The sequence below is a fragment of the Apium graveolens genome, chromosome 9, assembly GCF_009905375.1.
Source record: "Apium graveolens cultivar Ventura chromosome 9, ASM990537v1, whole genome shotgun sequence".
Lineage (NCBI taxonomy): Eukaryota > Viridiplantae > Streptophyta > Magnoliopsida > Apiales > Apiaceae > Apium > Apium graveolens.
Genome location: NC_133655.1, coordinates 284,431,327 through 284,444,122, shown reverse-complemented (window position 1 = coordinate 284,444,122; position 12,796 = coordinate 284,431,327). Strand labels below are relative to the sequence as shown.

General features: G+C 33.8%; 1 protein-coding gene across 1 annotated transcript; it reads right to left on the bottom strand.

Moving 5' to 3' along the window:
* Positions 1–3,154: 3,154 nt before the first annotated feature.
* Positions 3,155–4,882, bottom strand: LOC141686776 (putative protein phosphatase 2C 72). The gene is made up of 5 exons (XM_074491835.1): positions 4,645–4,882; positions 4,074–4,355; positions 3,876–3,990; positions 3,559–3,782; positions 3,155–3,473 (listed from the first exon to the last, which is right to left on the bottom strand). The coding sequence occupies exons 1-5, from the start codon at positions 4,822–4,824 to the stop codon at positions 3,276–3,278; spliced, it is 999 nt and encodes a 332-aa protein (XP_074347936.1). The 5' UTR covers positions 4,825–4,882; the 3' UTR covers positions 3,155–3,275.
* Positions 4,883–12,796: the final 7,914 nt, after the last annotated feature.

The following is a 12,796-nucleotide window of genomic DNA, read 5'->3' as shown; positions in this document are numbered from 1 at the left end:
TTTACTTATAAGTCAGAAGTTTTTTTACTTAAATGAATTAAAACAAATAATTATTAAATACAATTATTTTAGTTCATGAATCTTAAATTAGAAAATATTTAAAAATTTATATTTTAAAATCAAAACTTTAGAAAAAAGTGAAAAAATGAAAATAAGTTGGAAAAAAGTACGTCACTGCCAACTTTCAACTTATCAGCTTATAAGTTGTAAATTCAGCTTATAAGTTGGGTCGATAAACACTCGTCGATAAGCTGTTACGGGCTTATAAGCCATAAGTGGCTTATAAATATATTGCCAAACAGACCCTAAATAATAGACCGGTGAATTAAGCAACTTAGCATCACTTTATCAATAACCACTCACTAGCTTTTGGTTTACTTAGGAGTCGTTGTCACACACTAGATTCCCTCGCAACTTGACAACTTGATCCCTTAATCCTTCTATCTAATTGCAAGATTCTTTTTCAACCTGTTGGGGAGTAATATTTTTCGTAGGTTTAGGAGATTATTAACCCGTTACTCTCATCTTTTTAAAAAGGAAAGAAATCAAGTAAAGGTTAACTAAGGTTCTGTTTGAAATTACAGTTAAAAATTATATGGTGTTAAAAAAAATACTGCTGAAAAAAGTGCTGTTGTAAAAATCAGATGACTGTTTGGTAATTTTTTTGATACATCTGCTTCCCGCAACAGCTGAAAAACACTTTTTCTAAAAGTATGGGGGACTTGCTTTCAGCTTTTAGGCCAAAAACACTTTTCCGAAAAGCAGTTTTTAAAATTTACCAAACAGTTTTTTAACTGTTTTTCAGCGAAAAGCTGTTGTTGCTGTCTGCAACAGCAATATCAAACACACCCTTAGGCTCTGTTTGGGATTGCTGTTAAAAATTGTTGTGTTGTTTGAAAAAGTGTTGTAAAAATCAAATAACTGTTTGATAATTTTTTTAATACGTATATGTTTTGATGCGAAAAATTAAAAATAATAATGCTTTTGGTAAAGTTTGATGGTAAAATCAGCATCTGCTTCCCGCAACAGTTGAAAATCAGCTTTTTTAAAAGCACGGGGCACTTATTTTTTCTAACAGCAGCTTTTAGGCCAAAAACACTTTTCCGAAAAGCAGTTTTTAAATTTTACCAAACAGTTTTTAACTGATTTTCAGCAAAAAATTGTTGTTACTTTCTGCAACATCAATACCAAACACACCCTTAATTTATGATCGGAAATTTAAAATTGTCATTAATTCATTTAGATCAAATGGAACTTCTGCTATATTAATTAATTTTATAAGTATTGTGAGAATTCATCTCAAATATCGTAATATTTGTTCATCCATAAGCTCGTCCCTATATAATGATATTTAGTGACGGATTTATGAATTTTTCAGATTTAAATACTGTGATAATTCATCTCAAATATCGTAAAAGAGCGTTTGTAAACTTAAATTTCATTTCAAATGAGGGATTTCAGATAACAAAATTTGAATTGTCATTTCAAATTCTCATGTTTATACTAATATTTGAATGTTCTGAATTTCAAATCAAATCAAAATCTAAATTCCCAAATAATTTATTTAATCAAATTCTGAATTTCAAATAAAATCCAGTTTCCCAAACGGATCATAAAGTTTGTTAATTCATTAGCTCCTCCGTGCCAGTGACGGACACATGAACTTTTTAGGGTTAAGGATTGAATTTGCTTTCATCAATTTCTAAAATTTATGATCCAGTACTTCCCTTGCATAAAATTTAACTTATGAACAAATTACTAAAAATATAATATGACTAAACTAAGCACTTCCCTTGCATCTTTACATTTTAACTTATAAAAGAAAAGAAGAAAGTGAGCCAAACATTTTATGTTACCAAAATGGTGAAATCTGTTAATTATTTTATACAAGTTCAAAACACAAGCCCAATTCAACTTGTGTGGCCCAGTACACCACCTAATTCAATAATCTTTGCTTTTTGTTTTTTATTTTACAAATAACATTTCAAGGCTAATCAAGCCATCAAGCATCATGTAGTGCTTGGACTTTGATATGTTGTCTTATTAATATTTTACAGCATGTCCATATCAAAGTTAAAATGATTATAGCTATTGTTATATTTTGAGATTAAAACGTGTATTTTGGTGTTAAAATAGGATTTTAACTTCAATGCTAATACTATTTTACAACCAAATATTCCTAAATTTAGTGAAGTTTTGTTTTCTTTTTCCTAAATTTTCATTTACGCTGTGTTCCCAAGTTAAAATCAGGAGAGAAATGAAAAGAACGGAAAATAAACTTTTATAATTTTTCTTCATTCGTGCTCATAATTTTTTCAGGAGAGAAGATAAAAGATTAACGTTGTGTTCCTAAGAGAAGAGAAATGAATAGAAGAGAGACAAAAAAAATTCTTTAAGATTTTCCCAAGTTATTTCTTGCAAAGGAGATAAAATTTTGCAAATATTAATTTGTTGGGAAATATATTGAAAAGTATGTGAGAGATTCTCCCCAAATCATCCCATTTTTTGTAAGAAACTTTTGCGTGAAAATTTTTCTCTCTCAATCTTTTCTCTCCTCTATTGAAAAAACTCGGGAACACAATTATGAAGGAAAAACTCGGGAACCAATTATCTATTTTTGCATTATAAAACCAAGTATAGGCATAGCTATGCATTGGAGTATAATTTTTTTATTTTGATCTTATATTATAGATAAAGTTGGTCTAGCTATGCACTGGACTTGCTGTTAACTGCAATATCTGATGGTTAATTTTATTGTTCGATAATATTTATATTTAGGTAACTAACATGTTAAATTATGAGTGCAATAAGATAACTCAAGTGAGAAAAATTTATCTATTATCGTTTTCTTGGCGTCGCAAGTTTTGATTTATTTGAACATATATTTATTTGTAATTTTTATATTTTTACATGTACTAAATTGCTCGTCGTATTCAATTTTATAACTTGAAACTCGAATCAATCATTTTTTTTTTGAAACTCGAATCAATCTTACTTGTTACAGGTTAGAACTACAGAGCTTGGAGTTTTGAATTAGGTCAATGTTAATTGGTGATTGTTGAATTAAGATCAAAGTTACTTGTTATAATTAAAGAACATATTATGTTAAGCTAATGATTCCCACCAAGAAAATTAAGATCAGATTTTCTTTTCCATTTCTAAAAAACACTGCAAAAAAGAGACATCAAGCTGCATTGTGATAAATTTCTAAACATGATATCCACAATGCTCATTTAGTGTAAATATAACATTACAAGCCCAAGTCATTTGGAAGGTCATGTTTGTGACTTTGTAATGTGATGCAAACTGCTTTGAAAAAACAGACATATCACAGTACAATCATCTCTCCTTGAAGCTGGGTACTTGTGTTTCCAGGCAGCTGAGGCTGCATCCACTACTGCCTTGGCCGCTTCTTCGCTCTTCGCTGTCCAGATAATCGATACTACTTCATTGTTGCTTAGCACATCCCAGACCTGCAATTTTCACAGTTTGCTGGTAAGAAACAATTCTCCGAGATTTTGTTTATACATTTATTTGTATCGAGAAATGCAGGCTTACTCCATCAGTTGCGAGAACAAGGAATTGGTCAGAGAAAGTTAAACGGTGACTGGTGACATGAGGAGTGGAAATAACACCGTGATTCTTAAGTATGAAGTCTCCAAAAGCTCGAGACATGGCTAGGCCTGGAGTGTCTTCATGAGGCAACCAGACTCGTTGAACGTGTGATTCGTCTTTAAGTGCTAGCACACGACCATTACAAGCTCTGATTCTCTCTGCTTCCACTGCATCATAATAAAATCCAATATAAATCAATAATCCGATGGTACAATATAGTCCAAAACTTCAAGAGTCGGAAATTTAAAGGGAGGACTTACGAGGAACAGATGGCTTCAAGTCCGTGGTTAACTGAACAGCCCGGATTCCATTTTTGCTCATCGTGCCCAACACTGCTCGTGAATCACCCAAATTGGCTATAAGAAGATCATCACCCTGCAATTTTTCTAATTGAGTGAGAAATGTATAACATGTAGTGAACACATATTGTCGAAGAAAATGCAGGCTTAAAATCTTGCCTGTTTTGTAACTGTAACGGCAGTGGTACCACTGCAAGCGCAGTCTAAGTTCTCTGTAAGCTTAATCTCTTTATCCATCACTCTGAATGCACTAACACAAGCCTCTTTCCACTTCTCAAAATCTTTATCGTTGTACGATATTGTATTGTTTTTCGCAATATCAATCATTTGATTCAAGAGCAACGAAGGCAAGCGATTTCTTACCAACCTACTGACCGTGTGACCATTTGCTCCATGACCATCAAAAACTCCACAAAAAGTTACATATTCCATGCCAAAGCCCTGTTTCAAAGAACAATGAAGTTCAAATTAAGACACTTTATAGTCTACAGATAACGGGTCCGGTTAGGGTCAAACGATTTTTGCAGCATATCATAATGCAGAAAGTTTCCACGGTTTGTGTATACCGGGATGTTTTATGTGCCTACACAGGGACCATCATTTACACGTATCGCGGTATAATATGCCCTAACAGTTGTTTGCTCCGGACCATCTTTAACGATTAGCAACATGGTTGAAGATTCTATGAATTTATCAAAAACTTTACGAAAATTATAACAATTTGACATACCTCGTAAATAATCGCGCAATCTTGATTCAGCCCTTTACTACCTTCCTGAGTATGGAGAGAACCAAGTCTCTGAATTCCATCGGCTATATTGTTTATTTCTTCATAATACACAACATTCTCAGGGCCATGCTCAAGAGCATATATCTGATCAGAAGATGCAGTGGATATACAGATCCCCATTAAGCAGATGCAATATTCTCTTGTTAATTTCCTTAATCAAAGTTAAAATTAATGACTGCTGGATTAGTCTATTTATAGAATCTTCAATGAACTAGAAAGCTTAGAATACACAATAAAATAGTGTGCACGTAGTGGCTCTTAGTAAGCCTAAAACAACAAGTTGCTTATAATACACAATTATACAAGTGTTTATAGTATTATTTTAGCAAGATTCAAGCAAGGACATCTTAGGTGTCCCTATGTTGGATCAAAAAACACTTCCTCTCGTATATTTCTGAAAATTTCGAAAGTATTGACCGTTTGCGCTTGCTCAAGACTTTTAGTGGCCAATAATCGTATAACTAGAATGAAACATATGATCAAAGATGTTAGAATCAATGTTCTAAAAATCGGGTCTAGGCGGCGTCTAGGTGCTAGGCGGTGGTAAAACGCTCCGATCCGGATTTAGGCGGTAATTTAGGTATTTTTTTAAAAAATGGGTCAAAATCGGGATTAGGCGGACTAAGCGGTCAAAAATCGGTCTTAGGCGGTCGAGGCGGAAAATATTTAAAAAAATATTTTCTTTTATGTTTTTATAATTTTAATTCATTAATTTTCTAATTTCACACAATATCATGTCAGTTTCTAATATAAAGTATTGGTAAGAGATAACTGGTAATCTAATATATTTATTTTCTCACTTAAAATATAAAAATGTCATATTGTAATTAATTTAAAAATGTGAATTAAAATATAGTTAATATTGTAAACTTAATAATTAGTATATAACTAATGTCAAATGTCTAGATATTGTTTGATACCGTTCTACTTTTTTTTTCAATCAAAAATATTTTACATATATTCATTATATAATTATAAAAATTAAAAATAATATTTATATTCTTCCGATTAATGTTCCGATTAATCTCTGACTTGTCGATTAATCTCTCGAAGGTATTCTCACCGTCGTCCTGGCACGCCTAGCAATTTCTTGAACACTTGTTAGAATATTGATCCGATTGAGCCTTAGATGAGCTGGTTACTAAACATGAAATCAGAGCTCAACAGCGGGGGAGGACAACACTCTTCGACCCAAAAATGGGCTCTCGAGTGAGGGGAATTGTTATAATATAAATCCGTTTGGCTCTTCCTATAACAACTTAAATTTTTAGATGAACTGATTATCCAACAAAATAATTATCGAATTTGGAAAAAAGGTTAGAACCTTTCAATCAATTACGTATTAATCAATATTTTCATTGATTGATTGGTGAGAGATTATGGGCAAAAAAAGTTTGTCCAAGTGTTTTTTCTTTTGGTGATATAAAAATTATGTTAGAGTGACACGTTAATCGAGGGTATAACTGTTTGCTATCGATTTTTTTGAAATAATTAAAATATCAACATTTTTTCAAATATTTGTACATGTTTAGTTTCGAGATCTCTCAAGTATTTAAAATTATGCAATCGAAATTGAAGAAAAATGATCCAATAGACATCCACACATTAAGATAGTTGACTATAGACACACTTTATTCTTTATTAAGAGAAATTAAAGCACTTGAATTCATGGATCTTAATAGTTTGATAATGGAATAGCCGTATGCAAATAGTTAGTCAACTCCTCTAAACTAATTCCAAAAACGAAGATGACATTACAATAATGCAGTTCTTTTGATAAATGAACTAGCCAAACTTCAACCAATTAGACCTCAATCAATTCAGATTAATTATAAGCAGTTCTGCAGTTTTGTTAAGCTGATAACAAGACATATATAGTATGCTTTTAGTATTAATTAGATTATCATTGTCATGAGTCATCTACTTTTGGTTGACTTTTATAAATCAGTTCTTAAAACATACTAGTAGTCTGATAATTTATGCAACAAGTGGAGATTGAAGAATTATATGTATAATTTTTTTCATTTCTAACGTTGTTAGGCTATACATTTGTATGAAAGGGTAAGGGTTCCGTGAGATACTGTTTATCCAAGGTGTTTGGGACCAAATTTAGGAATCAGGAATATATATATATATGTTTGATTATTTATAGCCGACTTGCCTTTAATCAGGGCAGCACCTATCAAAAAGAGAGGTATCACCCACCGACGTGGCGAATTTAGAAAGGAGCACAAAAGACGCGCGAATAATATTTTCGCTTTTTATATGAGTTAGAGCAGGGCAGATGTTGGGAGTCAGGTTGACAAGGCTTGGACGTGAACCAAGATGACTAGCACGATATGACAGAAGGACGAGAGGACGGGACGTAACCAAGGACGGGAAGGAGTCAAAACTGCGAGCTAGAAATATGGGATAAGAAGCAATAAGCTCAACCAACAGTTGGATCATGGAGAGAAAACAGGAGATAGTGGCAATTTGAACATAGAAGAGGTGTTATAAATATAAGTGCATTCACGTTGTAAAATACACAACCTACACGTACTAGACAACACACTCAAGCAAATTCTATTCTTTGTATCCCAGTGATAATTATTTAGGCTGTGCATCAATCCCACCCGCGATTTTTATCCTTTCACGGGATTTTTCGCGTCACCAATCCTTAGTCTCACTTTATTTATGCTATAGTTTTAATCAAATTACACACCAAGATAGATTTAGCTATTAACCCACAAATTTAAGCAAAACAAGTGGCGCCGTCTATGGGAAACTAGCTAATAATCAGATCGGTGCTACACAATGACGAATGAGACTCTCACGCCCAATCAAGAAGACCCAGATGCAAGTTCAGAGACGACAACGACATTAAAGAAACTACAAGCTAAACTGTAAGCATTGAAGTCAAAGAATGCGAACTTGAAAAAGGAGATTACTACGTCAAAATCCAAGACGAAGACTACAAGCAAGAAACATGTACCAAGCATAATACGACGCCTGGATATGAATGAAGACATTGGATGGGGAAACAGAGAGAAGGAAGCTGATGATATGGTTATGATTGAGGAGGACAACGAGGGTTCAATGCAAGACAATGATGCAAATGAAGGTGCACGAGAAATAATCTACGATGAAGAACATGACAAAAGGAGTACAGATCGTGAGAGGAGGAGATCTAAGCATAGATCAAAAGCAAAGAATCATATTCCCGAATCCGTGTAAAAGGAATTACAGGAAGTGAGAGAGATGATCCAACGTATCCCAGGGGTGCCAAAGCCTTGGGAAAAAGCGACAGCAACAAGTTATGCGGATTCACCATTCACAGATGAGATAGCAAGGGTGGAGATCCCAAAGAGATTCACGGTTCCTTACATGAAACCCTACAACGGATCCAGTGATCCTATAGAACATATTGCTCAATACAAACAACGAATGTTTACTGTGCCAATCACAATGGACTTGAAGGAACCATGCATGTGCAAGGGCTTTGGATTTTAACAATGCTTCGTATAAAGGGTTTGGATGTGTGTTAATGCAACACGGGAAAGTAATAGCATATGCATCAAGGCAACTAAAGTCGCATGAACAAAAATATCTCACGCATGATTTGGAATTAGCAGCGATTGTGTTTGCTCTTAAAATTTGGAGGCATTACTTATATGGAGAAAAGTGTGAGATTAATATGGATCATAAGAGTTTAAAATATATTTTTACTCAGAATGAGCTGAATATGAGACAGAGGAGACGGTCAGAATTGATCAAAGATAACGACTGTACGATAAGTTATCACCCTGGGAAGGCGAATGTGGTAGCAGATGCATTAAGCCGCAAAGAAAGATTGAATATGTTAACTTCATCAGAAGAATTGATCAAGGATTTTGAAAAGTTGGAAATAGAAGTGCTGATTCCAAAGTTAGGAAAATGAGCCATGTATGCAATGTCATTTCAACCAGAAATTTTGGAAAAGATTCGATGTGGTCAAGAGCAAGTAATGAACCACGAGAAAGATAAGTTGACAGAAGAGGAAGTTAAAGATCAAAAGGATGAAAAAGGAATATATCGCGTTAACTCACGCATTTGGATACCTAACATTGTGGAGCTAAAACATGAGATTTTGCACGAAGCGCATAACTCCAGATTTTCAATTCACCCTGGAAGTACGAAAATGTACAAGAACTTAAAAGAGAGTTATTGGTGGCCAAACATGAAAAAGGAAATTGCGGAATGGATAAGTAAATGCTATACGTGTCAAAGAGTAAAAGCGGAACATCAGCGACCGAGTGGATTGCTTCAACCATTGGATATACCTGAATGGAAATGGGAACATATCACGATGGATTTCGTGGTAGGATTGCCAAAGACCAAGTCTAATCATGATGCGATTTGGGTGATAGTCGATCGAATGACAAAATCAGAATTTTTTGCTTATCAATGAAAGATTTTCATTGGAAAAGTTGGTCAAAATGTATTCGGACGAGATTGTGATGCGTCACGGAGTTCCAGTATCTATCGTCTCCGATAGAGATCCGAGATTTAACTCGAGATTTTGGCGATAATTTCATGATCGTTTGGGAACTAAATTGAAAATGAGCACGGCATATCATCCGTAGACTGACGGACAAAGCGAAAGGACAATTCAAACGATCGAGGATATGTTTCGAACCTGTGCATTAGATTTCAAAGGAAATTGGGACGATCATTTGCCATTGATTGATTTTTCTTACAACAATAGTTATCACGTGAGTATTGGCATGCCGCTCTATGAAGCGTTGTATGGAAGAAAATGCAGATCCCCTACATATTGGGACGTGGTTGGTGAGCGCAAACTAATTGGCCCAGAGCTAGTTCAACAAACGAAAGAGAAAGTGGAAGTGATTCGTAAAAGGTTGATTGTTGCTCAAGATCGACAAAAGAAATACGCGGATGAAGATCGGAAAGATATGCAATTCGATCCCGGAGACAAAGTGCTGTCAATAATATCTTCGTGGAAAGGTTTATCCAGATTCGGGAAGAAAGGAAAATTGAGTCCCAGGTATATTGGACCATTCGAAGTACTTAAACAAGGTGGAAAATTGGCTTATGAGTTAGCGTTACCTCCGCAGATGCAACGCAGATGCAACATCTTCATAACGTATTTCACGTTTCTCTTCTAAAGAAATATAATGCTGATGCAAGCCATGTGATTGAGTTGGAACCAGTAGAAATACAACAAGATTTGTCTTATGTGGAACAACCAGTTCGAATCTTAGATCGAAAAGAGAGAGCGCTCAGAAATAACGTTGTACCTCTAGTTAGAGTGTTGTGGAGAAATCCTAAAGTAAAAGAGTCAACTTGGGATTTAGGGAGTGAAATGCAAGAAAAGTATCCCTCATCTATTTGCTTAGACTAGATTCTGGGGACAAAATCCTTTTAAGGGGGGTAGATTGTAGCGACTGGGAATTTCGTGACATGATTAAGTGAATAAAGTATAATTCTGTGGTGTAATTATAAATTATGTGATTAAATAAAGGGTTAAATAATTTTGTTGATTAATTGTATTTATTGTATATTAGTAACTGGGAATGTAAAATGACCCGTTCTAGTTTGATGAGTCAGCTTAGGGGATAAGCTGTTGTCGGACCGTCAGGTTGAACGGAACCCGTCTTAAAAAGAGATTAAGGTATTTAAATGTGAACTATGTGTTATTGTATGAAATATGAATGTATAAGTGAGTATTATATTCCAGTGATGTGTCAGTTGATATAAAGAGAATGATTGAGAAGCGTAATTGAAAACCCTCAGCATCGGGCCGTCAGACAGGACGCGACCCGTTACGCGAAAAGTGAATATTAATTAAAAAGGGGAATTCTTATGATCGAATGTGTTACGATATGAGTCGTGATATGTGAATACGTGCTATTGCTTGAAAATGTGCTTGATTATGTGCTTTGGTTATTTTTAAATGATTTTAAGGGATTTATTTGATTTTAAATAAGGTTTATTGAACCTTTATATATTTTTATAAAATTATCCGAGTATGGTTAAGGTGTGAAATTGTTCTGTTATCTTCGAAATAGTCCTAGGGACTTTCCAAAAAAAATGATAGATGGAATTATTTGGTGCTCGGTGTATTTTAAAATGATTTTATCGAGTTATAATTCTATTTTGAGCGCAATCTTGTAAAATTCATAGAAAATAAACCGTACGCTCAATTTTTTTTTTTAAAATATATCTAGAAAGCTAATTTCGAGATCTATGTTCTAAAATTATAATTCATTTCATTCCCATCTTTTCTGAGAGGGTGACGTATTAATTAAATTCGTTTTGAGTTAAATAAAAAGAAGATTCTAGAGTGGGTTGACAAAAGACCAAAACCCCCTACCATTTTGGCTATAAAAACCCACCCCTCTCTCTTTTTCTTCTCTCCACCCGACCACTCTTTCTTTATTTCTTTCTTTCCTCTTTTCCTTTTCTCTCTTTTCTCCCTTCTCTCTCTCGGCTATCTCATTCTCTCCCTTTCTCTCTCTTGCATGGAACATCAAAACTTAGTCCAAATTCAAAGATCTTGCTACCTATAGTCATCATTTTTGATCTTCTACTCATAACCATTTGCATGTAAGTATTTAAGCTAGTTTCAAAATCAAATTCTCTTGATTATATCTAAGAAAACCTCAATTTCTTAGTGTATGATCATGGGAGAAGTGTAGTGTGCTATATGTTGTGTTTTCTTTGGTTTTGAGTTGGTGTAATTCAAATTTTTGGAAAAATAAAATGGGGTTTTGATTTCCAAATGAGTTTTGATTGATGATCCATGATTTACTTGCTTATATTTAGTATTGAGTTTGATATGGACTATAAAATCTTATTTTTTAAGAAAATTCTTTGCATGCATATAAGATTTTGTGTATTCAAGTTGTAACTTGGTTTGATCTTGAGTAGAATGATTATATAATGGATTTTGGCTAGATAAATATGCGAGTTAAAGGTTGCATGTCAAAAATGGTGTGTGCATGTGTGTATTTGAAAAACCCGAATGGGTTTTGTAATTAAAAAGAGACTAAATTAATTTTTGTGGCTTGCATGCTAGTTGTTTTTAGTTAATATTTATAATAAAAAATGATTACTTGATTTTATGAAGGAAGTTCTCGGTTAAATGATTTTGAGTATAAATGATAGCATTAGACTAGTTGTATGTGACTTTAGAAGGTTTTATGCTATTCTGGGTTCAAATTTTGTGAATTAAAAGGAGAAGAATGATTGTTTGCTTAGGTTGATTATTGTTTAAGTATTTAAAGAATCTTTTGACTTGATTAAATGGTTTTAGTTCGAATTTTTACTATTTAAAAAGGGGGGTTTTGATTTTGATTTATGTTTACAAAGGATTTTGGTTTAAAAGGATGAATTTTGGCTTGAACTAAAGTTTATAGATGATCCTTGTACTTGCATGTCAATTTGTGGTGTTGCATGTAACAAATTAAGGTTTTGCTTGTAAAAATTTGATTTCTTGTTTGTATTTTGGTGCAAAAGTCGAATGGTTCATGGATTTCAAAAGGATTGAGTTGCTTTGTTATCGAGTCATACGAATTGAGATTATTTGCTAAAGTATGGAGTTTAAGTATATAAGTATACACTATTAAGTGTTATGTGAGTATTCAGTGCTTATACTCGTAAGTTTAAAGTAAGCGATAGAGCGGATTGGGTTAAGTATTAAACGTTCTGGGAACGTCGAGTGGGAATCTAATTAGGGTTGATTTTGGATTGTAGATTCGGATCGTGAAGGCATTCAAGCTAGGAAAAAAGAAATGTATTCTAGGTGGCAGTAGCTCAAACCCCGTAAAACATGAAAGCGAATCCAGACAAGTAACTCTGCCTACTCGTATAATTGATTGTAGAGAGGATAATGATGATGCCATGATTAACTAGAGGTTTTTTATTGCAATTGCGATATACCTGTTATTGATTTTGAGATACCCTGTTATTGTTCCTTGTGAACCTGTTATTGATTCTTGAGAAGCCCTGTTATTTCCCCTTATGATAACCTGATATTGGTTCTTGAACCCTGATGTTGATACTGATAAGTGGATTTTATATCCACTTGGAACGATTTATTACAAGCTTA

Excerpts from the sequence above, each read along its gene's own strand:
- LOC141686776 (XM_074491835.1), bottom strand. The coding sequence starts at position 4,824 with ATGGGGATCTGTATATCCACTGCATCTTCTGATCAGATATATGCTCTT. Across the intron at positions 3,783-3,875 it reads CTTGAAGCCATCTGTTCCTC|TGGAAGCAGAGAGAATCAGA; the intron begins GTAAGTCCTCCC and ends ATTATGATGCAG. Across the intron at positions 3,474-3,558 it reads TTGTTCTCGCAACTGATGGA|GTCTGGGATGTGCTAAGCAA; the intron begins GTAAGCCTGCAT and ends TGAAAATTGCAG.